Raw genomic sequence first — 24415 nt, forward strand, 5'->3', positions numbered from 1 at the left:
TGAGCCCCCTTGCCACTTCTTGCTGGAGCTGTATTGGCTTGGCTTGAAATGCTTCCTGAAGAAAGGTCCAGGGCTTGAAGGTCAGTTCTCCTGGTACTCAGGCATGCCTTCACATTAGAGATCCTGTGGCCACAGCCCTTTAAATAGAATTCCTGCATCACAGGAGCATTTTCCGGACCTGTAAAGCAGACTAAACCAGGTTTAATAGGAAGTTTTACAGTATGTCTCACAGAGGTCTGGAATAATCTGCTGCATACCTGAGTAATTGGTCATATGGATCTGGCATTTGACTGCCCTGAAAGCAAGGGTCGAAGAAGCATATACTTTTCTCCAGTATCTACCAAACACCTTGCTGTCCCTCTCATTGGGGACAGGAATGAAAAAGGCCAAGGGCTTAGACCAATTGTCCTTGTCTACAGAAACTACAGCAAGGTCAGTCAAGGGAATCCTAAAGAGGTATTTGTGGGAATCAGGTACTTTATATAGTCTATCAGACTTGTTGGATGCAGTAGCCTAATAATCTGGAGAAGCATAAGCTGAATTAAAAGCATTTTCCAATGCCCAGCAACATGCAGCATTAGCCAGGGGTATGGCAGAATCCAGATTCAAGAGAACATAATGTCTTTTCTGTGCCTCTGAAATCGTTCTTCCTGCCCATTTAAAGAATTCTTTTTCATTTTATTAACTGTACCTGAAAATGAAATTTTTTTCAACAGGTCAGTCAGAAGATACATTCTCCTGTGACTCGGACACCTATGGGATATGAGAAGAAAGTTGTGTGGTGTGATCAGCATCTTCCTGCTCAGTATTAAAAAGCACCTCATTATTCAGAGGATGAGGAGGGGGGTCTTTTTCATTTGGAATGAAAAGGTACTGGGGCCGAAGACTGGAGAGACTGGGAACTCTTGAAGAGACCACAGTCAAAATTATACCAGTCCTCTTTGTCAATCCTTCAAACTGGTTGGAGTTGGGAGGGAGGGGAGCTTGGTCTTTTGTCTCCCCTTCTTGTGGGGTCTCCACATGAACAGTCTTGGAAGACTTCAACATCCAGACCTCCAGAGTGAACCAGCTACCTCTTGACTTAACAAAACCTGAGGCACTCTGTCCTTTCCTTCATTCCGGATAAAGCAAAGTTCTCACCACTCATCTGAAGCCGGATGTCACCTCTGACTGGATGTGCTGGAATCATAACTCTTATTGGTTTTCAGCAAAACAGCACCAAAGGGGGGGGGGGGGTCAGAACAACAGTCCAAGGATTCAGAGACTAGATTAGCAGCTATGCCAGTCCTAGACTAGATTAAACAGCTAGATGTCAGTGTCTTTTCTAAACCCTCTTTAGTTATTTGTCTTTTCTTCTTTAATTAAAGAGGAATGTCTGATAAACACAAGTTAATAACCATGAGCACTCAAGCCAAGACTTTCAAGTGCTGGCTCCCTAAGAAAAGTCTGAGGCTATTAATTCTAGTATGAATTGGTTTTGGGGTGAATGACAAATGCCGCAAACTCAAACGTTCAGACTTTAACAAGGTAGAAAATGCAGGCCATGTGGGAGTCCTTGGTACAGTATCTGCCTACAATAACACATTTCCCCTTTCTAAAAAGCATAAGAGTGAATAAATAAAGAAAGGTCCCCAAAGAGGAACTCATCTGCCCACAAAAAGAATAGTTGTGCAAGTAAAACTTACCATAACAGTAGCTGTTCAAATTATCACTGCTGCAGTAGCCTTAGTTATCTGGGGTACATATTGTCAAGGATATAACAGCCGGCCAGTTTCCAAACCTTCAGGGCACCTACCATGCATCCAAACTGTCAGGCAGCTCAAGCAGAGCTGACTAAAAGACACGGCCATGAAGCCAAAAAAAAAGGAGGGGAATGGAGAGAGGGAGCAGCTACTGCTGCACTGATGAGTCAAACACCTACTGCTATGTTATGTATTACTTGCATAGCTGAACTGTCTTCATCATATTAATCACTGCTGCAGTAACTTTAGCTATATGGGTAGATTACCTTAGCTAACTACATTTGGGAGGGGGAAGGAAAAGAGTTCAGGAGTCCGTGAAGAATGGTCTTTGCAAAGCTTGATCTGGACCTTCAAAAAGAAACAAGCTTATAGTGTTTTATAAAAGTATGTACAGAGGACCAATTAGCAGCTCCTAGAATACTTCTAGAATCCAACTTTTCCAAAAAGCCAAAGATGAAGCCAAGGTCCTGGCAAAGGGAGCCAAGATCCTGTCTGGAATAGTTTTGTTATGGTGAGTATAACAAATCTATTCCAGGCATTTGGAAATGGTCTGTTTTGACAAACGTCTTTACTTTCACAAGAAATTAACAAATGATCCAAAAATCTGAAACATTTAGTTCTGTCAAGATATCACTAGAGTTGTCTGTGGACACCCAAGGTATGGAGTATCCTCTCTCCCTCGTTTTTAAGTTCAGGAAAGAAAACGGGGAGATGGATGGTTTGGGATAAAGTAAACTCTGCTACCACTTTAGGCATAAAAGGATTAGTTCTGAAAGAAACCCTGTCCCTTTGGAAAATGAGGTAGAGTTGACTCACCTTAAGAGCTTGCAACTCAGACACCCCTCTTGCAGAAGTCACAGCCATCAGTAAAACTGTTTTCCATGTTAAGAAACTTAATAGAGGAATAAGAAAGACCATGGGATTAGTAACTCACAAAAATATACAGCCAGAACTAGCCCTGAACAGGTGCTGGCTTTGTTGTTGGCACCAATTAGAAAACCTTTTTGATTTTCTAATAGCAGGCTTCCTTGCCTCTGTTATTACATGCTATACGTCCTCAGTAAAAATGTGCCTAAAAGGAATTAAGACCCTATCATCCAGGCAGTCCACTGAAGTTGACCGATGCTGGGATGTATCAAATATCTCTGTTCTTGTATGAGTAGATCCATTCTGTGAAGTCTGTGGTAATAGCCCATGGCCATTTCCAAAAGACAAGAACCATGGTTGCCTGGGCCAGAAGGGAGCCGAAAACAAGGATCTTGGGGATTCCTTCTCAATCTTCAGAGGTACCCTGGATATTAGTGGAAAGGATAGAAAAGCACACAGGAACATTCTTCTCCAAGGAAAAGAAAATGAATAGGCCTTCTTGCATGGAGTCTTGGAATAGACGCTTTGAAAGCTAATTGTTGAAGTCTTGGGGAAAAAAAATGATCTAGTTTCCATTCATGACAGTCTGCCCTGGTACTGGTCAGCTTGTCTGCCACACAGTTTTGGTTTGACAAAATGTAGGATGTACATACAGTGAGACTGTGCTGTGAATATATATCTCAAGCTAACATAGCTTGCCTGCAAAGGAAATATGATCTGGTTCCCCCTTGCTTGCTGATGTACCACTGTAACCATTTGAAGAGATCTTGGGAATCATAGACAGCTCAGAGATTTCTGAGCTAGGATACAGAATCGGAATTGCCTAGTATGGTAAAGCCTTGCTGTGTCGAATTATGGTAGCTGTTAAAAAAGCAATTCTTAGAAAATGGAAATCAAATCTAAACCAGCTATATTAGAAGTAGTGAATATAGTAACAGAGATAAAACAACTGGAATTGAAATCCTTAGAAAAGGGTATGATAAAACTACATAGGAAAATAAATGGGAATTGTGGGGACAATACATACAGGGGAGGAATGAGGTTTAAAAGAAGATAGGGCTTAAATGAGATATGTAATGTTTGAAAATGATTGGGTAGATCATAAGTAATGTATAATATTTGCAACTGGGAGCGTGTCAGTATGGTTTGTGATGTAAAATGCTTGTAACTGGGATTGTGTCGCCATGGCTTGTTTTCATTTCTATAAATGTACAATTGCCTATGTCATAAGTGATGGTTTAATAAATAGGTTTCTTTTTTAAAACTTAGGTAATTGTTGCTTAGATTATATAATATATAGCAATATATTTGAAGCATACTTTTTGTTGATGTTAATACAGTTTGATTACTTCTGTATAAATGTAAATTTGCCTATGTCACAAGTGATAATTCAATAAAGGTGTTTAAAAACGATGGTTCAGAGTTGAGTGCCTTGATCAAGGCAAGCTTCTCCTTGATATTTACATGCTTGCATCTGTCCTTAGTGTCCCACACTCATATACTTTTATCCATCCTGAAACTTCTCCCCAAGCAGCGTCTGTCATGACTGACTGCTTTTTAGCAGGGAGGGAGAAGGGTAGACCTGAATTAAAGGCTAGCTGCCATCTCAACCAAAAGATGTTTCTTCTGACAAACACCAGCACTGGGTTTTGAAAAGGGTGCTGATGCTGGGACCAAAGAGATTTCAGATACCTCTATATTCTCACGTGGAGTCTTGTGAGGGGTATTATGAGAGCCACTAATGCCATGAGACCCAAAAAACTGTAGTATTCCATCACACTGAAGTCTGATTGGAAAACCTTAGAAATAGATCTAGATAAAGATCCATTTTTGTTTTGCTGTGGAAGAATAGCTCTTTGAACGTGTCCAGCTGACATTTCAGCAACACAATCCTGTGTGAAGGAGTCAAGAAAGACTTTTGAATGTTCTCTTTGACTCCCAGCTTGAGTAAGAGATCTCCCTCTCTCAACCAAGAGAGATTCCTGACACTTTGAAAAATACTATACAAAAATAAGCAAGTCTAAATAAGAAAAATGTGGATACCCTGTAGCAACTGGATCTAGACACTTTGTGAACACTCTTGGTGCAGTGGCTAGTCCAAAGGGTAAGGCAGAGAAATGATATTGTCATTCAGACATAAAACCCTTAAGAAACGTATGAAGTCGGATGATGAGCATCTTTTAAGCCTAGTGTTGCCAGGAAACTCCTGAAAGAGGAAGAGGAGGTAACAGGTTGTGAAGTGACATCATTTTGAACTTGTGCAGTATCACAAACAGGTTTAAGAAAGAAAGATCCAGATGTGGTCTCTAAGAAAAAGAAGTTATGTACCTACCATAACGTTCCATGTTAGTTGTCTTCATCTCGCCTTCTTTCTTGCTTGTTGGGATCGGAGCCGATCCTCGGCTCCGACTCGGCCATCTTCTATAGCTCGGGAGCTGTTTAATGGCTCAAGGCTACCCCTTATCCCATGATGCCTAGAACTAGCTACCCAGATCTCGTTTGAAATAGCTAACCCCAGCCAAAGCTATGGAATGAAACCCCTCCAAACAGAGGGTTAAACCTACCTGTTATAACCTCTAAGTCAGTAGAGGAAACAAACCAGAGAACACTCAGCCAGTGAAACAAACTCCTCTCGGTCCAATAGGATAGGGGGATGGAGGGGGGGACGCAAGAAAGAAGACGAGATGAAGACAACTAACATGGAACGTTATGGTAGGTACATAACTTCTTTATGTTCAGTTGTCTATCTAGCTTCGTTTCTTGCTTGTTGGGACAGCGTCCCTAGCACCTACAATCCTGGGCGGCTCATTGGAACAGACTCTTCAGAAAGTACAGTTTTGTACCTACCATAAATGTAGATGTTCGAGTGTTCACCCTGCTGCAGTCATTACACTTGGGTTATCCTGCCATCAGGCGGTCCCGCAGTCGGCCTGAGTTTCAAAGTCTTGGTCCGGCGTCGGTTGCTGTCGCTTCTTCCCTGACGTCAGTGCGCCAGGGGTATACAAGAGGCATCCGGCGCCATTTTCTTCAGTTTTTCTTGCCCCACGTCAGGTGCCCCCAATAGGTAGGCAATATATATATTTTGCTATATAAAACTGTACACATAAAAACAAAACAATACCTTCAGGCACAAGCAAATACACCACAGAGGTTGTATAGGATAGAATGGTATAGATAAGTCCAGCTAGTTCAGAGGGGATGGAGGGAGGGTAACCTGGACTGCAGCAGGGTGAACACTTGAACATCTACATTTATGGTAGGTACAAAACTGTACTATGTTCATCGTGTTACCCTGCTGCAGTCATCACATTTGGGTTGAATCCCAAAGCTAAGGATGGGTGGTGGAGTTAAACAGGGTTAGAAGAAGCTAGTTGGCCCTGCAAAACTGCAGTGGCAAAACCAGCTCTAGTCTTAGAATATAGTGGTAAGTGATAGTGTTTAGTGAAGGTGTGCACTGAACTCAAAGTTGCAGCTTCCAGAATATCCTTGGTTGGCACCCCCCTGAGAAAGGCTGCTGATGTAGCTGTAGCCCTGATGGAGTGGGACCTAATGTTAGCAGGTACCGGTTTCCCATGATGCGTGTAGCAGAAACTTATGCAATGTCCTATCCATTTTGAAATGGTCCGTTTTGAGATAGCTTTTCCTTGTGATCCTGCAGCATAAGATACAAAGAGCTGGTCAGATTTTCTGAAAGCCTTAGTTTTATCCAAGTAGTAACGTAATTGCCTGTGAATGTCCAAAAGAGTGCAGGAGTCTTTCTCCTTTGTTCTGGGGATTTGGGAAAAGGGTGGGCAAATGAATGGTTTGGTTTAGGGCCACACTGGATACCACTTTGTAGAGAGACCCTGTCTTGATGAAAAATGAGGAAAGGCTCCACTGCCATTAGTGCCTGTAGCTCTGAGACTCTTCTAGCTGAAGTTATTGCTAGTAGCAGGGCAGTTTTCCATGAAAGAAATTTTAAATCAGCTGAAAAAGCCAGTTCAAAGGGTGGCAGTGTAAGCTTTTCCAGAACAAAGTTGAGATCCCAAGTAGGTGTTGGTGCTCTCCTGGGCGGTCTTATGTTCTTAGCCCCTCTGAGGTACTGTCTTAGGAGTGGATGTGAAAATAAAGGAGGATCCGTGTTGTAGTGAGCTGAAATCGCTGAGGCGTGGATCTTAATAGATGAAAAAGAAAGTCCTTTGTGCAACATCTCAGTTAAATATGGTAGAATCTGAGGAATGTTGGGATCAAGGGGATTTTGGCCTTTAGCCTGGTTCCAGGCGCAAAATCTTTTCCATTTGTCTAAATAGGTTTTCCTGGTGCTGGGCCTCCTGGCCTCCAGAATGACATCCATAACAGCTTTGGATAAAGGTGTTGGCTGGTTGTTTAGGTAATTTGCCATGCAGCCAGGTTTAAAGTCCTGAGCTGGCTGTGTAGAATCTGATTGTCTCGCTGGGTGAGCAGGTGAGGAATTTGTGGTAAAATCCATGGGTGGCCGTGGGCCATGTTCCTTAGAAATGGATACCAGTGCTGGTGTGGCCAGTCTGCTGCAATGAGTATTATTTGTGGCCTCTCTAATCTGACTTTCAGCAGTACTTTTGCTAGAAGAGACAGTGGAGGAAAGGCATACACTGTTAATGTTTTCCAACTGAATGAGAGGGCGTCCACTTTCCAAGCTTGTGGGTGGAATGTCCTTGTGCAAAATTTTTGAAGTTGGTAGTTTTGGGGGTTGGCAAACAGATCTATGTCTGGGCGTCCCCATTTTTGAGTTATTGCAAATACTTGTGGATCTAGTTTCCAATCGTGGGGATCCATGATGTTTCTGCTTAGGTCATCTGCCAATGTGTTTTTCTTTCCCGTCAGGAATTGTGCTTGTAGTTGAACTTGGTAAGACAGTGCTGTGTTCCACAAGGTCATTGCTTGCCTGCATAGAGGCTAGGAATGTGTGCCCCCTTGCTTGTTTATGTACCACATTACTGTGGTATTGTCCATCTTTATTATTAGTTGTCCTGGGTGTAACAGGTCCTTGAAAGCTGTTAGGGCATTCTGTACTGCTAGCATTTCTTTTTGATTGATATGCAGATGCCTTTGATCTGTAGTCCATCTGCCCTGAATGTCCTGCCATGTGTGCTCCCCCAGGCATAGTCCGATGCATCTGTTGTCATAGTTTGCCTGGCTGTGGGTAAGGTGAAAGGCTGACCCTTGTTGAGGTGACATGCCTGTGCCCACCATAGAAACTCCTGTTGAAGGCAGGGAATGAGTGGTATCATTGTTTCCAAGCTGTGGCTGTGCTTTTCAGGTACCATTGTAATTTCCTCATATGCAGTTTTGCAAATGGTATTAGTAGTATGCAAGATGCCATGAATCCCAAGTCCTGCAGAATTTTTTTTGCAGGGAGTTGGGTCTTTGTTGCCATTATTTTGAAGTATTGAGTCAGCTGTTGTTGCTTGTCTGGTGTGAGATAAGCCATCTGGGCCGTTGTATTCAAGCTGGCACCCAGGAATATTATGTTTTGTGAGAGCACTAGTTTTGATTTCTTTTTGTTTACTGAGTACCCTAGGCAACTTAGAAGGTGTTTGACAAATACCAGATGCTTTAAAAGAATGTCCTTGCTTTCTGCTTGAATAAGGCAGTCATCCAGGTATGGGTATATTTGAATTCCTCTGTCTGCAGTATGCAATTACTGGTGCCAGGCATTTTGTGAAGACCCTGGGCACAGTAGATAAGCCAAAGGGCAGTGCAGAGAATTGATAATGGGTTGAACCTGCAATGAAGCGGAGGTCTCTTCTGCAATTTTGTCTGACAGGGACATGCAGGTATGCCTCCTTGAGGTCCAACGTTACTAGCCAAGCATTCTTGCCCAGCATGAGAAGAAGCTGCTGTAGTGTTAGCATCTTGAATTTTGGTACCTGCAGATAGGTGCTCAAAATTGAAAGATCCAGAATGGGTCTCGATGCTTTGTCCTTTCTTGGGACTAGAAAGAGTCTTGAGTAAAATCCTTGTCCTTGCTCCTGTGTAGGTACCTGTTGAATGGCTCTCATGTCCATGAGAGCTGTAATTTTTTTTGTGCCTCTGCCCACTGATTTGGTGGCAGGTTTGGCATTCCTTTTATCCTTGGCAAGGTATGAAAGTGGAATCTGTATCCTTGTGAGACAATGTTTAGGACCCATTTGTCTTTTGTGATGATGTGCCAGTTGTCTGCAAAAAGTGCTAATTTTCCTCCCAAGGGAGCTGCCAAGAGAGATTTGCTTGGTAGTTTGAGGGTTGAGTCATTGTGTTTGTCCTCTGCTAGCTTGGGGCCTGTCTTCTCCTCCTTTCTGGGTAGCAGCACCCCATTGGCGAGGTTTGTAAGGGCCTTGTGACTGACCTCTGCCCCCTTGGGCATCTGTATTTGCCCCTCTGTGTTCTGTCAGAAGCTGGAAAGGACCAGTTTTTTGTTTTCCAATTTCTGCTGAAACAAGGGGGTTGTACCTGTAAAAAATCCTTGACCATCTGCATAGACTTTGCCTAATCCTCCATTTTCTTTAAAACCTCTTCTGCTTTGACACCAAATAATACATCTTGCTGTAAAGGTGCATCCAATAATTTTGCTTTAACATGATCAGGTAGGGTTTTTGTTCTTTTAACCAAGCATGTCTATGTATGACAGACCCAGTAACAGCTGCTCTACAGGAAGCTTCCAATGAATCAAATCCACATTGTAAAGTATGTTTGCCCACCTGTTCAGCTGCATGCAACAGATCCTGCATTTCCTTGAATTCAGACTGTTCAGAATGTGTGCTCATTTTTTGTTTTAATTGAGACATTAGGAATTGCTGATATTTCAGCATGTGAAACTGACAATTTAATGCTCTCATAGCCAGAGTAGCTAAGGTGTATATCTTCTTTCCTCATCTATCTAGGGCTCTGGAATCCCTTTCAGAGGGCACAGGATTTTTAGCCATAGAAGCTTTAGCCCCTTTGGGACCCTGGGAAATTGTTTCTGGGTCAGCCACATGGCTTTTATAAAGGAATTTGTGTGAGTCAGGTACTCTGTAGTATCTGTCTGGTTTGGCTGGAGCAGGAGGTAGAGAGTCTGGATTTAGACTAGACTCCAAGTAAACATCATCCACAATGTCTAAAACTGCAGGGATAGTAAGTGGTCTGTGCTGGGGTAGTAAAAGGAACTCTCTGAGCCTTTTCTTAGAATCAGAGTAGTCCTGGCCTTCCCAGTGGAAATGTTCCCTCATGGTATGTAAAGTTTCCCCAAAGGAGTAGTCTTCATGGGGAGATGCTCAGGGAATAGTCTTCAGTATCAGAGTCTTCATAAGGGGGAAAAGCATAATCCTGTTCCTCGGAAGAATCTGAGGAAATAGAAACCTGGTCAGAGGAAGCATAATCCTCCTCTTGTCTTGGTCTTTTATCTGGAGGGGGATGGGAACCCCTGATTAGGGTAATCAAATCTTCAGCCATCTTAAGCATCTGTTTCTTAGGCATGGGGCCTTGAACTGGAGACTGATGTACAGTCTTTTTTGGTTTTAATGGAGTTTTAAGCTTAGCATAAGATTTAATGGTGAGTGTAGTCGGTCTGAAGACACCTTCTGCAACCGAAGGTGTTTCTACTGCACAGGGATCTCCTTCTGCTCCGGTGTCGGAAGGGCCTAATGAAGATGGCTGCGCCAGCCTAGTACACTCCCTGTATCCTGTTAGGGTAATCAAATCTTCAGCCATCTTAAGCATCTGTTTCTCAGGCATGGGGCCTTGAACTGGAGACTGATGTATAGTCTTTTTTGGTTTTAATGGAGTTTTAAGCTTAGCATATGATTTAATGGTGAGTGTAGTCGGTCTGAAGACACCTTCTGCAACCGAAGGTGTTTCTACTGCACCGGGATCTCCTTCTGCTCCGGTGTCGGAAGGGCCTAATACACTCCGCTTGAGAATCCGAAGCTGTCTGGGGTTCCAATTCTGCGGTCGTCAGGGGTTGCGTAGGCGTCTCACTGAAAACCAAAGAACCGGCGACAGGCCCAACAGAGGCCTCGGAGTCTGGCTTGTTCCTAGGCTGCCTGTCCTTATCCTTGCGTTTTTTATGCATGCCGGTCGTCGGCTGCTCAGACAGCATGATAATTAAATTTTCTACCAAAGTAATGTCGTGCGAAGTCAAAACGGCATTTGATAGTTCGTTTATTAAACCTAGCACAAAACCGACAACCTGTGACGTCGTGGTCTGGGCCTAGGCAAGGAATACAATAAGAATGGAAGTCCTTATGAGGTATTTGCTTCCTACAAGAAATGCAATTGTTAACTTTTTCTGACATCGGACTGAAGCAAGAAAAGGTTCCCCAACGGGGTACTTAGCTTTATTGAAGACTTCGGACTGAAATTCGATTTGAAAATCTCAGGTGTCGGCCGACCGGCACTTGCGAACTGCTTCTGCTTCGGGCACCGTGCAGCAAGAAAGACTGAAGAAAATGGCGTCGGATGTCTCTTATATACCCCTGGCGCACTGACGTCAGGGAAGAAGCGACAGCAACCGACGCCGGACCAAGACTTTGGAACTCAGGCCAACTGCGGGACCGCCTGACGGCAGGATAACCCAAGTGTGATGACTGCAGCAGGGTAACACGATGAACATCAGTGGAATCAAAGTTAGCTCTACTCCTGGAGACCATGTCTAACTTGTAATGAGAAATAAAGGTATGAGGATTTGCCCACGTGGCAGCGGCACAGACAGACTCCATGGGCAACCTAGACTGGAAGGCAGGTAAAAACGCAATAGTCTATGAACACCCAAAAGGTGTAATTTGAATTCTGCCTTGTTGGTGTAGTTAGGGAAAAACACAAGAAGGTCTATAGATTGGTTTAGATTATTTTCTGAGCAGACTTTCAGAAGGAAGGAGGAATTATTTCTCAGAGCAACCCTGTCCTTATGAAAAACTAAGTACGGAGGACGAACACTTAGTGCCTGAATTTCCGAGACACGTCTGGCTGAGGTAATAGCTACCAGAAAGAGAGTTTTCCAAGACAGAAACTTAAAGGAGCAGGATGCTGCCGGTTCAAAAGGGGGCATAATCAAGGAGGTTAGTAACAAATTAAGGTCCCAAGGAGGAGGGGGATCTCTCACTGGGGGCCTAAAGAGAGTAGTCCCTCTGAGAAAAGCTTTACACAGCTTATGAGACATAATGTTTAGATTAGAAAACCCGACATGAAAGTTAGAGATGGCCACAAGTTGAATCCCGATTGTGGCAGAAGCGGACCCAGAATGAAAAAGCTCTGGTAGGAACTCCAAGATTTCGTGAACTGGGGCTGAAAAGAGATCCATGTTCCTAGCCTCTGCCCAACAAGAGAAACATTTCCATTTGCTAGCATACGTCTTCCTATTAGCAGATTTGTGAGAGGAGACAATCTCACTCACAGCCGGGGAAATGCTGGGAAGCCTGGCTAGGGTTGGAATTGGATCAACCAAGCTGTGAGCTGAAGTGTTCGGCGGGATCAATGCAGCTCTCCTGATTGATGAATCAGCAGGTCTGGAATAGGATCCAGAGTCCAGGGCTGCTCAAGGAAGTAACAGTGCAGGAACGGAAACCAAATCTGTCGAGGCCAGTAAGGGGCAATGAGGATCATTTTGCAACCCAATGATATAGCTTTCTGTATGAGTTTGGGTATAAGAGGGAATGGCGAGAAGGCATAAAGAAGTCCCTGAGGCTAATCGTGGACTAGAGCATCTCTGGGAGAGTGAACGGGAAGCGGTAAAAGGGAGAAGTAATTGCTGCATTTGCTGTTGAAGGGGGTGGCAAACAGATCGCAGCAAAACTGTCCCCATTTGCGGAAGATCAGATCCACAACTACCTGATTCAGAGACCACTCGTGAGGCATGAGAATAGCTCTGCTGAGCCTGTCCGCTATGATTTTGGACTTCCCAGGGATGTGCGTCGCAGTTAGAAATCGTTGGGAGGAAATCGCTCACTGCCAGAGTCTGAGTGCTTCTCGACATAGGGGGTAGGACCTGGTTCCGCCCTGCTTGTTGATGTACCACACTACTGACATGTTGTCCATTTGAATTGCAATGGTACCGGATGGGAGGGAGTCCTGAAGTGCTTACAACGCTAGGAGCACGGCTCTCATCTCCAAGACATTTATGTGCAGATGGTACCCGTGAGGCTGCCAAGTGCCTTGGACTGTCCTGCCCTGATAATGCCCCCCCCCCACCCTATCAGTGAGGCATCCGTGGTCACTGTGGCAACCAGAGGCTGGATGAATGGTCTGCCCTGAGACACTAGTGGGGAGACCATCCACCAGAAAGGTGCCTTTTGCATGTTTCTGTAATCATGATCATGTGAGATATGGGGAGCTGTTGAAAGGACCACTGTGTGAAGAGAAGCCACTGAAGGATTCTCATGTGAAAACGGGCCAGAGGTATCAGAAGAATTGCCACTGCCATAGAACCCAGAATTTGAAGGACCAACCTGACTTGTACCCTTTTGCATTGCATGAGGATATGAACTTGCTGCCGAATCGTGGCCACCCTGTCTGACGGTAGCCTTGCGAACATACTTCTTATATCTAAATCTGCTCCTATATAGGTAATAGATTGACAGGGCAACAAGGCAGATTTTTTGAAATTTATAGTAATGCCTAGCTGGGCACAAATTGTGATTGTATAGTCCCTGGCTTGAAGGAGTTGATGCCTGGTAGTAGCAGTAAGGAGCCAATCATCTAGATAAGGAAAACACCTGGAATCCTTGACGCCCAAGGTGAGCCGTGACTACTGCCATGCATTTGGTGAATACCCTGGGGGCTGTGATGAGACCAAAGGGCAGAGCTCTGAACTGGTAATGACTGGCTCCCAGCCGGAAGCGAAGGAATCTCCTGGAGCGCCTGTCCATTTTGATGTGATAGTACGCATCCTGAAGATCTGTTGAGCACATCCAATTGTCCTGACCCAAAAAGGGTAGAATGGACTGCAGCATGACCATCCGAAACCTTGTTCTTTGAACAGACTTGTTTAGTCTGCCGAGATCCAATATTGGTCTCCAGTCCCCTGTCTTTTTTGGTACCAAAAAGAACCTTGAGTAAGTTCCGGATCCGAGTTGGTCTGCTGGGACTTCCTGGATGACTCTTTTTTCTAGTAGTCTTGAAACTTCTATGACTGCTTGGGCCCTCAGATTGGGTGGAACATCTGGAAGGGATTTGCTTGACAGTAAGGGAGGTTGAAAGAAGGGAATTATATAGCCTCCGGATATGATTGAGTGTACCCGTTTGTCTCTCATTAGGTTTTGCCAGGCTTTTGGGTACAGTGAAAGTCTTCCCCCGACTGCCTCCAAAGGCGGGCAGCCAGGCAACCATTCAGGGATGCTGGAAGGGCTTGTCAGAGAAGGATTCTCTGTTGCCCTGGTTCTGCAGACCCCCTCTGCCCAGAGGGCGGTGTCTGTTGTTATTGTTTCTTCCTCTGCCCCTGGAGAAATCACTACATGTGTCAGGCGAGGCTCCCTGGGATTTCCGAAACCACATTTTACCACTCTTCTGACCTTTGGGATATGGTCTGGAAGGAGTGGAAAAAAACAGACTCCCACGGCAGACAGAGTCTTGCCTTCCTGTTCACACCTAGTGAGAGTGTCTTTCACCTGTGGTCCAAAAAGAAATGAACCGTCAATGGGAGTGTTGGTGAACGACGCTCTAAAAGGTTCTGCAAAATTACACAGCCACATCCATGCGTGTCTCCTGAGGGCCATGCCTGTACCTGCGGCTCTACTCACACCATCGGCTGCATAGGAAATGAGCCTCATGGAGGAGTTAACTACCGAATTAAGGGTCACCAGCTGAGATGCCACTTTAGCTTGAGCCCCTTCAGCTGATGGATCCTGGAGGGCATCTCCAAGCTCTTTCAGGAGATCCCTCTGAAGCCTGGTAAAATGGCATAAGTAATTCAGCGACCTCATGGAAAAGGTCGCTGAAGCAAACATACGCTTATCTATCCATGGTCCTAGACTCCTTGTTAGGAGGATGGACAGAGGAAGAAGTTTCCGCTAACTCCTTTTTAGTGGCTGCTGCTACCACCATGGCATCTACGGGAACATCCTTAGTAAGGAACTGTTTATCAGGGGGTGCAGTGATAAACTTGGCGGGTCTCTTTGGGGTTGGTTCCACTGTATCTGGGGTTGACCAAGCCCTTCGAGCCACCACTGACATTAGTGGATCGAAAGGCGAAGACACCCAGGAGGTGGAAGGTCGGGAACCGAACGCATCCAGGAATACAGATTCGTCCTCGGTAGGGGCTAGGGCAGTCCAGTTCCCCCTCTGCTTAAGCATTTCTAGGATGTCCGAAAAGGAAACATCTTCAGAGGGGGATCTCGGGGACCCTTCCGATTCATCCAAATCCGTACCTGACGTGACAGACTCAGGGGAGTCAATGTGCTTCCTCTTGCACTTCTTCTTCCAAGGGGGCTCCTCTGAATGATCAGAGGAGGCCTCGGAAGAAGAGGAAACACCCAATGGGGTGCTCTGGAGCGCCGGTTCCCCACGCTTGGGGTCTGGAGGAGGGGCAGAGGTTGACGCAGGCACTACAGGGGACAGAGCCAGTCGGGTCGAACGTGGAGCTGACTCAGAAGCCAGTACACTCCTCATGACATCAAAGGCGTCCCTGCCATGATGCAGAGAAGGCTCCGGTTCAGAGGCAATCGGAATCCTCCTCCGCACCGAGGGAGACGGCTCCGAGGCCGATGTAGGAGCGGAGCTCAGCTGCGCCGATGCTCCGAGAGGGAGAACGGGGTCGGGCAATGGTCCGATACCACTCGCCCCCTCGGAGCTGACGAGAGAGTCTCGGCACCCAGATCCCTTGACAGAAGGCACCATCGAGGGGATCGGAGCCGACGACGGAACCAAAGGGGAAAACTTTATTGGCGCCGACGGTTCCACAATTCGAACCCCAACAAACTCCGGCCCAGAGCTCAATGGAGTCGGAGGAGGAACATCGATGGAAGCAGACAAAGCAGGCACCTGTTGAGGAGGGCTGGACAACATTTTGGCTAGTGCCTGCGACTTTAACAACCTACTGACCACTCTCTCCACGTTGTGATCCGAGAGCCTAGAGGACCGTGAAGACTGGGAGGCTCTGTATCTGCGGTCACTCTGCAACAGGGGAGACCAAGGAGCCGAATGTATAGACTCTAGAGAAGGGGACCTCGGCCTCTTGTGGGTCCACGACAGCTCTGAAGGTACTGGTGGAGCCAATGGGGAGGCAGTCTCTTCGGTTCCAGCCAAAACCAAAATAGTAGGTAAGGCTTGGGCCAATGACGGCTCCAAGCTGGGAGCCGACGATTTGGTTGGTTTAGGAGATTTCAATGGCTGAGTCTTGGCCGGTGAATCCTGGGGCTTAAGAAGACCCCTCAAAATAAGCTTATTTTTGTGCTCCTGCAGAACCCTTGGGCTGAATGCATGGCATACAGAACAAAAGTCCTGCAGGTGCACTGCGCCTAAGCAATAGACGCAAGAAGTGTGCCCATCTGTCAAGAGACACTTTCTGACAGCATGAGTCACACTTCTTGAATCCAGACACCTTGGATTCTTTAGACATATCCAACTAGAGGAATACTACTCCTACACTGAATTGTTTTTGGCCAAAGGGTCGAACAGCAAAAAACTAACAGACACTAACCAAAAACACACAATATACTACAGATAAAGATATATATATATATATTTTTTAAACTAGGAAGCCTCTAACTTAAACGGCTACCTAGGAAATAAAAAGAAGAAAAGGCTTAACTAAAACGCTACCTACAAGAGGGATAGGGGGGGGGGACTCTAACTTAAACGAGTTCCAAGGGAAAACTACAATTACACTAAACAACAACAAACTAGTTAGCGACTATGTTGAAAAACAAACTATCAAAAAGGAACCCTAATCTGACAGAAAAAGTAGTACAATAAAACTTATACGAGCCTGAGCCAGTAACAACGAACCTCGCAGCTGAAGCGGCAAACGAGATCTGGGTAGCTAGCGCTAGGCATCATGGGATAAGGGGTAGCCTCGAGCCAGTAAACAGCTCTCGACCTATAGAAGATGGCAGAGTCGGAGCATAGGATTGGCTCCAATCCCAACAAGCAAGAAACGAAGGCAAGATAGACAACTTAACATCTAACTTTTTTTGCCACTAGGAACATCCCCATATAAAAATTCTGCATCTATATTACAACATCGAAGCTTTAGTTAATCAAATAACTAAAGTTCGACCTTGTAATATCAACAGCTAAAAATATCGAACGGCCGATTCAACTAAAGGAAACACTTCCCTTGGCCGAATCAAAAAAAAAATGTATATATATATATATATATATATATATATATATACATATACATACACACACACATCCGAAATCAAGTGGGAGGCTGTGCCCCCCACACCCCCCCTACTTAAATATACCAACTCCAAATTCGCTACAAATTGGAAAATGGGCATACTCCACACAACGGCCAAGGAAAGTGTTTCCCTGGGTTAAATCTGCCATTCAACATTTTATGGTTTCGATATTAAAAGATTGAGCTTTACTTATTCAATTAAGAAAAGCTTTGATCTTGTAATATAGACCCAAAACTCTTTCCCCACCTGGGAAGGAGGAAATGTTTTTTTTCACTCCTTGGGATACACACAGATAGATACACCCACACAGACAGACACACACACAGACACAGTCTAAAGCATACAGAACAGGAGGAATGGGTGCAAGTTTTGGAAAATCCTTCTGTTATCAACTCATAGTATTTTCTGAGGGACTGTGAAACCAAAATTTCTCCCACTGAAAACACTGGCACACTGTAGCTATAATTTCAGAGAAAGAGACCACCACAGGGAGAATCAGAAACTGAGCTCTCTTCTCAGTCTGAATCAGAAATCTGCGGAAAAAAAACTTGTATCCATCCCTGCATCTTCCAGTTTAGATTCAGACTTTTCAATCTCCTCAGGACAAGAGGAAACCTTCTTTCTTTTACCAGAAACTACTTTATAACAAGGATCATTTTTTTTATTTTAACATTTGTTTACCGGGAAAGTCCGACTTGCAATGAAGCCAATTTTCAGCCATGGCCTGGGAACAAATGCTCCAGATCCATGTCTTTGTAACATGGGAGGAAACAACTGGAGTACCTGGAGAAACCCCATACAAACACAGGGAGGACATGCAGACTCCGCACAGATGGCACTCCAGTCGAAAATTAAACTGGAGAACCTCTTGCTGTGAGGCGACAAAGCTACCGCTGCACCACTGCGCCATCCAAATAGCCTCAATTAAACCATAAGCAGACTCAGTAAACTACTCCTATCCAAAGAAATCAAGAAGGAGTTTCATGTTTGGTTTTTTGTTTCTTTTTGACAGGAAAAATGGGGCCAACCATGTTAGTAATGGCAACAGTAGCTTCCTAAAGGATGTTGCACAGCATTCTGACACAACAGGGAAATCTTCCCTGTTCCCTCTCCCAGGACTTACCAGAGTGGCTCTCCTTTGCCCACTGAAGGTACCTCAATAGCCGTAGATAGCATGTCTAACCGCAGTCCATAGTGGCTGTAGATGTTAAACCACAGGGATGTGAAGTAAAAGAATAGTCTGCGTTACAATAAATGGCCACAGCAGAGTCACCCATTTGTGGCAGAGTTAAACTGCTAGCCTGCTGTAGTGGCAAAGACTGCTTGCTTAATTTTTTTTTCTTTTTGTGGCTGTAATGCAGACTGAATATGGGATCAGTACTCTGTTCCATTCTAAAGCCGAAAATGGTGCCCCTTTCCCAGGGAGACAAACTGCAATTTATAAACACTACCAGTCCACAAAAGTAACTTTTCTGAAGGAAAAACACAGTATGTGTCTATGTGGCACACCTCATCACTAAGGTCTTTTCATCCAGAAAAAAGGAGGTCATTATCCCACTGTACTCATCCCTCAATAGACCCATTATAAAGTACAACGCCCCATTTGGTATGTACCTCAGAAGACATCTGCAACAGCTGGAAAGGCCGCAGAAATACCTCACTAAAAGAATCACAGGCCTAAAGCAGATGCCTTATGCAGACAGTCTAAAAAATACTCCAGCTATACTGTGTGGCATATCGTCTACTCAGAGGCAATCTCTGCTAAACATACAAGGCCATGTCAAACCCTGAGCTGTTGGACATGCTCCATTTAAAGAAATCACAATCCCTCAGAGCCACATGCTCCAGGGATCTAAACCTTGTCATCACAATGAACAAAACATGCTGGAGGGATAGGTTCCTGACCCAGAGACTCCCCATAATCCGGAAAAGACTGCCCATACATGTCAAGCAGAGCTCCTCCTTGGTCCTCTTCAAAAGGATCCTTGACGATTGGATGGGAGATAGGAAATTCACCCCGGGGATCACGTCAGTTGCCCTGCTAGACAGGGATCCAAGGAAGTAATACTGTGGGAAGAAATATCCAGGTAATTGTTTTGGCTAGGCTTGTATAGGCCCTACGGCCAACAGCCTAGTATCAACCTATAAACCTATAAAAAGCACTTACACCAGCCCCACAAAAATAAAATTAACACAATTTTTCCACAGAAAAATGTCTTCAGTTACTTTACACCAAGAAAAAAGGAGAGCTCCGTTTAAAAAGTTCATTAGAGTCTCAAGACAGTCTACTAAAACACAACACTCCTAGACTTGAAATAATTTTCCTGAAGAAGAAAGGAATAAAACATCAACAAAAGTAAGAAAATGGAAGTCCCCCCCCCCCAAAGGGGACTTACTTGCCTAGCAAAGGCAAGCACAAGCCAACCGCCCATCCTCAAAACCATCAGAGGAGCATAATCTTCGGTGGCAGTAAATCTCTGAAACGCTTCACGTCCAAACTAGCCATTTAGTGAGATCATCTCAAGATACTTGACAGTTTAGGTATGTCAGAGGTACCCTGAAGCTTTCGAAGCTCGCCGGCTGTTATGTCCTTAGTAAGATGTAAACCAAATAGCTAAGCCTACTGCAGCAGTGATCAATATGACAAACATTTTTAGTTGCAAGCCAGTCACCAACACGGTAGACGCTGAAAAGTTTAAATGCCTAGCTACATGCTTCAATGGCAAGAAAGTTCTGAAATTTTGGTGCCCGTACACCCCATGTATACAAGCATGCCCTTATGGTTTATCATCAGATATGCAGTGTAAAGGGAGGGTGCCCAAAGCTTTAGTACACATTAACTGATGTCCAGTATCAGTTAATGTGTACTAAAGCTTTGGGCAACTGATGTCCAATATCGCGGTGGTGGTGCTGCGGTAGCGTTGTCGCCTCACAGTAAGACGCTGACCGGTTCGACTCTCAGCTAGAGCGTCTTCTGCGTGGAGACATGCGTGAATGGGCGTACCTTCGTTGAAGGTTCTGCATTAGGGCTGGCAACTCAGCAAATAAAAATCAACTGCCAATCATTAGCGGACCGGAGTTCCGCTGTGGCGACCCCTAACCGGGAAAAGCCAAAAGACACAAAAACAACTGATGTCCAATATCCTTTCTCAGGATATGTCCATTGTATCTTTATGTTATTACAACAGTGATGTTGTCCAATATCCTTTGTCAGGATATGTCCTGTATATCTTTATGCTATTACAGCAGTGATGTAATGATAAACATCTTACATTAGAAGACTGAAATGAAGATACTCAGGGTAACTGCTTGGAAAGGGCAATGCTTTTTTTTAAATGATGCTAGCAGCTAAGAAAACCAAAACTCAAACATGGAAATTTGTGATGATGTCAACAGTTGAACATGTCAGCGATCAAGGGTGAATTACAAATAAGAGCAAGTCAAACAACAAAGACAAATTCAAGGCAAAACTGTCTACTTAAATGGCTGCCTTAGACACCCTATTGGGAAATGATTACAGACTGATACAAACTACAGAAAAGGCAACTTTGGGACTGGTAAGAAACTTGTTGGCATTTTTTTTTCCTGTTTTGTTATACAAGTGTTAGCAAACCCTTGCTGCAATAAAATTAGGAGGGATTATGAAATAATGCATTAAAGAGCAGAGAACTTGGATGATAAAACAGCATCTCAGCTGAAAAACTTTGTTTAATTATCTAAACGTTAGCCATGTATACTTACTGAAGTTGTTGAAACATAACAGAAGCAAGCACCTAAAGAAATAGTCATATTTTCTTCCAAGTTTTACATTGTTGAACAGTCTGTTTCCTAAGTCTATGCATCTTTACCTGTGCCAGATGAGTCTCTAAAACAAAGTCCACTGCATCCATGGTAAACATCCGTTTCCCTTGGGACGGGACACCACCTCAAGTCTGTCAGGGCTGAGTTGCACCAGTTTAAGGATTGGAATAAGAGGAATTATCTGATTAAGAGGATAGCAATGCTACTGCCAGAGGCACCTGAGATGCCACTGGATCCACCTCATGCGCAGTCCGGCTAAGGATAACACCTAGACTGAGGATAACATACGAGCCCCATGGCTCTCCATACATCACAGACTATCATATTGGACTTCAATGCCAGACTTGCAAATAACAGCTTCAACTGAAAGGGTCTTTCGCTCGGTAGTAAAAAGATGACCATGTTTTCTGTGTCCAGGAGGGCTTACAGGAGCACCTTCAAAACGTTTTCAAGCAGCACACTACAAACGTCAGAATACAACGAGAAATTTAGCACTTTGAGATCAGCTAAAGTATATAACTCAGCATATGTCACCCAGATGTACGTGATGCAGTAAAAAGGAAAACTGGCGAGTCAAAACAGGCAACATCAAAATAATTTCAAAAAACAAAATCACAAGTCTCTATTAACAAATTCTTGTATTGGAAGAACCAGTTTCAATAAGTACTTGGAAACTATAGAAAGCACTGAAAAGTGCTTCCAACCTTACTAAAGGAAGCAATGAGCTCGGTATAAAAATGTGATACTAAGGTGAAAGTTAATGATATGGTAACCACCATAATATAATAATAGTGCCACCTTGTCTTACTGTCAAGTTTTTAGCTTATACAGATTACTAAAACTCTGCAAAACCAGAAAATAACTGAAACATACAATTACTACTTGCAAGAGAAAACTATTTCCATTCTAAAGATATGCTTGAAAAGGAATGATGACAGCACTTAGACTCTGCAGCCCAGCAGCTTGGCTGTACACTAGACTAATCCTGAATGTTTGGCTGTACACTAGACTAATCCTGCAGCTTGGCTGTACACTAGACTAATCCTGAATGTTTGGCTGTACACTAGACTAATCCTGCAGCTTGGCTGTACACTAGACTAATCCTGCAGCTTGGCTGTACACTAGACTAATCCTGCAGCTTGGCTGTACACTAGACTAATCCTGCAGCTTGGCTGTACACTAGACTAATCCTGCAGCTTGGCTGTACACTAGACTAATCCTGCAGCTTGGCTGTACACTAGACTAATCCTGAATGTTTGGCTGTACACTAGACTAATCCTGCAGCTTGGCTGTACACTAGACTAATCCTGCAGCTTGGCTGTACACTAGACTAATCCTGCAGCTTGGCTGTACACTAGACTAATCCTGCAGCTTGGCTGTACACTAGACTAATCCTGCAGCTTGGCTGTACACTAGACTAATCCTGAATGTTTGGCTGTACACTAGACTAATCCTGAATGTTTGGCTGTACACTAGACTAATCCAGCAGCTTGGCTGTACACTAGACTAATCCAGCAGCTTGGCTGTACACTAGACTAATCCTGAATGTTTGGCTGTACACTAGACTAATCCTGAATGTTTGGCTGTACACTAGACTAATCCTGAATGTTTGGCTGTACACTAGACTAATCCAGCAGCTTGGCTGTACACTAGACTAATCCAGCAGCTTGGCTGTACATTAGACTAATCCAGCAGCTTGGCTGTACACTAGACTAATCCAGCAGCTTGGCTGTACACTAGACTAATCCAGCATCTTGGCTGTGCACTAGACTAATCCTGCAGCTTGGCTGTACACTAGACTAATCCTGCAGCTTGGCTGTACACTAGACTAATCCAGCAGCTTGGCTGTACACTAGACTAATCCTGAATGTTTGGCTGTACACTAGACTAATCCTGAATGTTTGGCTGTACACTAGACTAATCCTGAATGTTTGGCTGTACACTAGACTAATCCTGAATGTTTGGCTGTACACTAGACTAATCCTGAATGTTTGGCTGTACACTAGACTAATCCTGAATGTTTGGCTGTACACTAGACTAATCCTGCAGCTTGGCTGTACACTAGACTAATCCTGAATGTTTGGCAATCCCTCACAACCGTAGCAACAAGTACCACAAAAATAAGTAGCTTCAAGTAAAGCTCACGTGCATGCGCAAAAACAAATCAGGCGGACAGACTCACTTGCAGTGAACAACCATGCAGCACAAAAAAGTATAAAAAAGAGAATTCTTTTAGTGAATATTGTTAATAATTACTGGTAGGAGAAGAAATCAAAATGCAATAATGTAAGAAATGATCTCTTCGCATGCTGAAAACATGCACGTTTGTGTTATCTTGGAAGACTGTCAATTCCACAGCTGAAATCTTATGAAAATCCCTGTACATCTACTGTTTTATCTTACGATTTCCAATAGCTGCAGCCAGCTTTCCTTTCTTCAAGGCAACATCTCCACCATCAACAAAATGCATATTTAAGGGACACTGCAACTTAATAATCTTACCAAGGAACACTAAGATAAATTAATACCTCATTTCCCGGTGCTTGAAAGTAGCAGATGTCCTTGTCATCTAACTGTGTTACTAAGTAATAAGACTCTTCTTCTCTTGAGTCACTTGGATAGCCTCCCATCTCTACCTTTCGTCGAATAGTGGAGTTCCAGTGATTTTTTACAGCATTGTCTGTCCTGTTGAAAAATGAAAGAATTCAATCAAAAATAAAAAAACAAAATGCTAAGTACTAAATTTTGTAAAATATATTTTGATCAGCTTAGTTTTTGTCTGCAATTTAAACTTATCTTTGTAGTAACCTTACATATGTAGGTTTTGATACTGAAATGGAAGGAAAAGTAAAATCATTTTAAGCTTACCATTAAGTAGATCACTACAGCAGCAGTCATTGCAGAAGGCCCAAAATCTGTGCCTGCTGTCCAGAACTTAGTGCCCTTCCCCCTCTAAGGTGGATGGGCATCGACCTATTAGGGATGTCAGGACAGTTTCTTTCTAAAGATAATGCCCACCTATGCCATTTTAGAGCTTTCTTGCCCAGTTAGACTGCAGGATATCAACAGTGCTACACCTTAAACAAGGTCTTAAACTCTCTGAATGAAATACCTGGAGAAATACGGTTTTCACAAGCCTATCCAGACCTGATTTGGCCAGAGGTTCAGCAACAGCAGAAGGACGGGGGTAACTGCATAAAAAGAGGGTGCCTCACCCCAAGCCCAGGATACCTAAAAAGAGGGGATGGAGAAAGGTGAACTAGTACTGCAAAAGTGGTCTACTCGAACATCTACTATTATGGTAAGATCTTAAGCAGATGCACCATGTTCCTTGAATAAATCACTGTTGCAATAGTCCTGATGCTTATGAGGACTGAGAGGTAGACAGATGGGTAGGAATGGGCTGTAATGGCCAGCACAAATTGTCAGTTGCAATATCAGCTCCACCACTGCTCGGAAATGGTGTGGACTAATGAGCATGTAGCAGCACCTGGAATAGCCTGTGCAGTCACACCTTCAGAAGTCCATACTGATTGCTGTACCCTAGTGCTGTGAGCTATCACAGCCCCTTCAAACTTCCTTTCATAATGAGGGTAACAGAGCAAAATACAAGTCGGCCACTTAAGAGATTTGTCTTCTTGGAAACTTTTTCCTTCCTTAAAGGATTCAAACATATGCAACTCATCAGAA

General features: G+C 44.1%; 1 protein-coding gene across 3 annotated transcripts in view; it reads right to left on the reverse strand.

The window, feature by feature from the left end:
• The window catches only part of MYBL2 (MYB proto-oncogene like 2), a 779549-nt gene that overhangs the window by 504087 nt on the left and 251047 nt on the right, over positions 1–24415 (reverse strand). For all 3 annotated transcript variants that reach the window (XM_044090138.1, XM_044090137.1, XM_044090139.1), the window contains exon 6: positions 23254–23410. In XM_044090138.1, coding sequence (XP_043946073.1) covers positions 23254–23410 — 157 coding nt within the window. The remainder of the gene's footprint in view (positions 1–23253; positions 23411–24415) is intronic.

The sequence above is a fragment of the Protopterus annectens genome, chromosome 12.part0, assembly GCF_019279795.1.
Source record: "Protopterus annectens isolate FY-2018-M chromosome 12.part0, PAN1.0, whole genome shotgun sequence".
Lineage (NCBI taxonomy): Eukaryota > Metazoa > Chordata > Ceratodontiformes > Protopteridae > Protopterus > Protopterus annectens.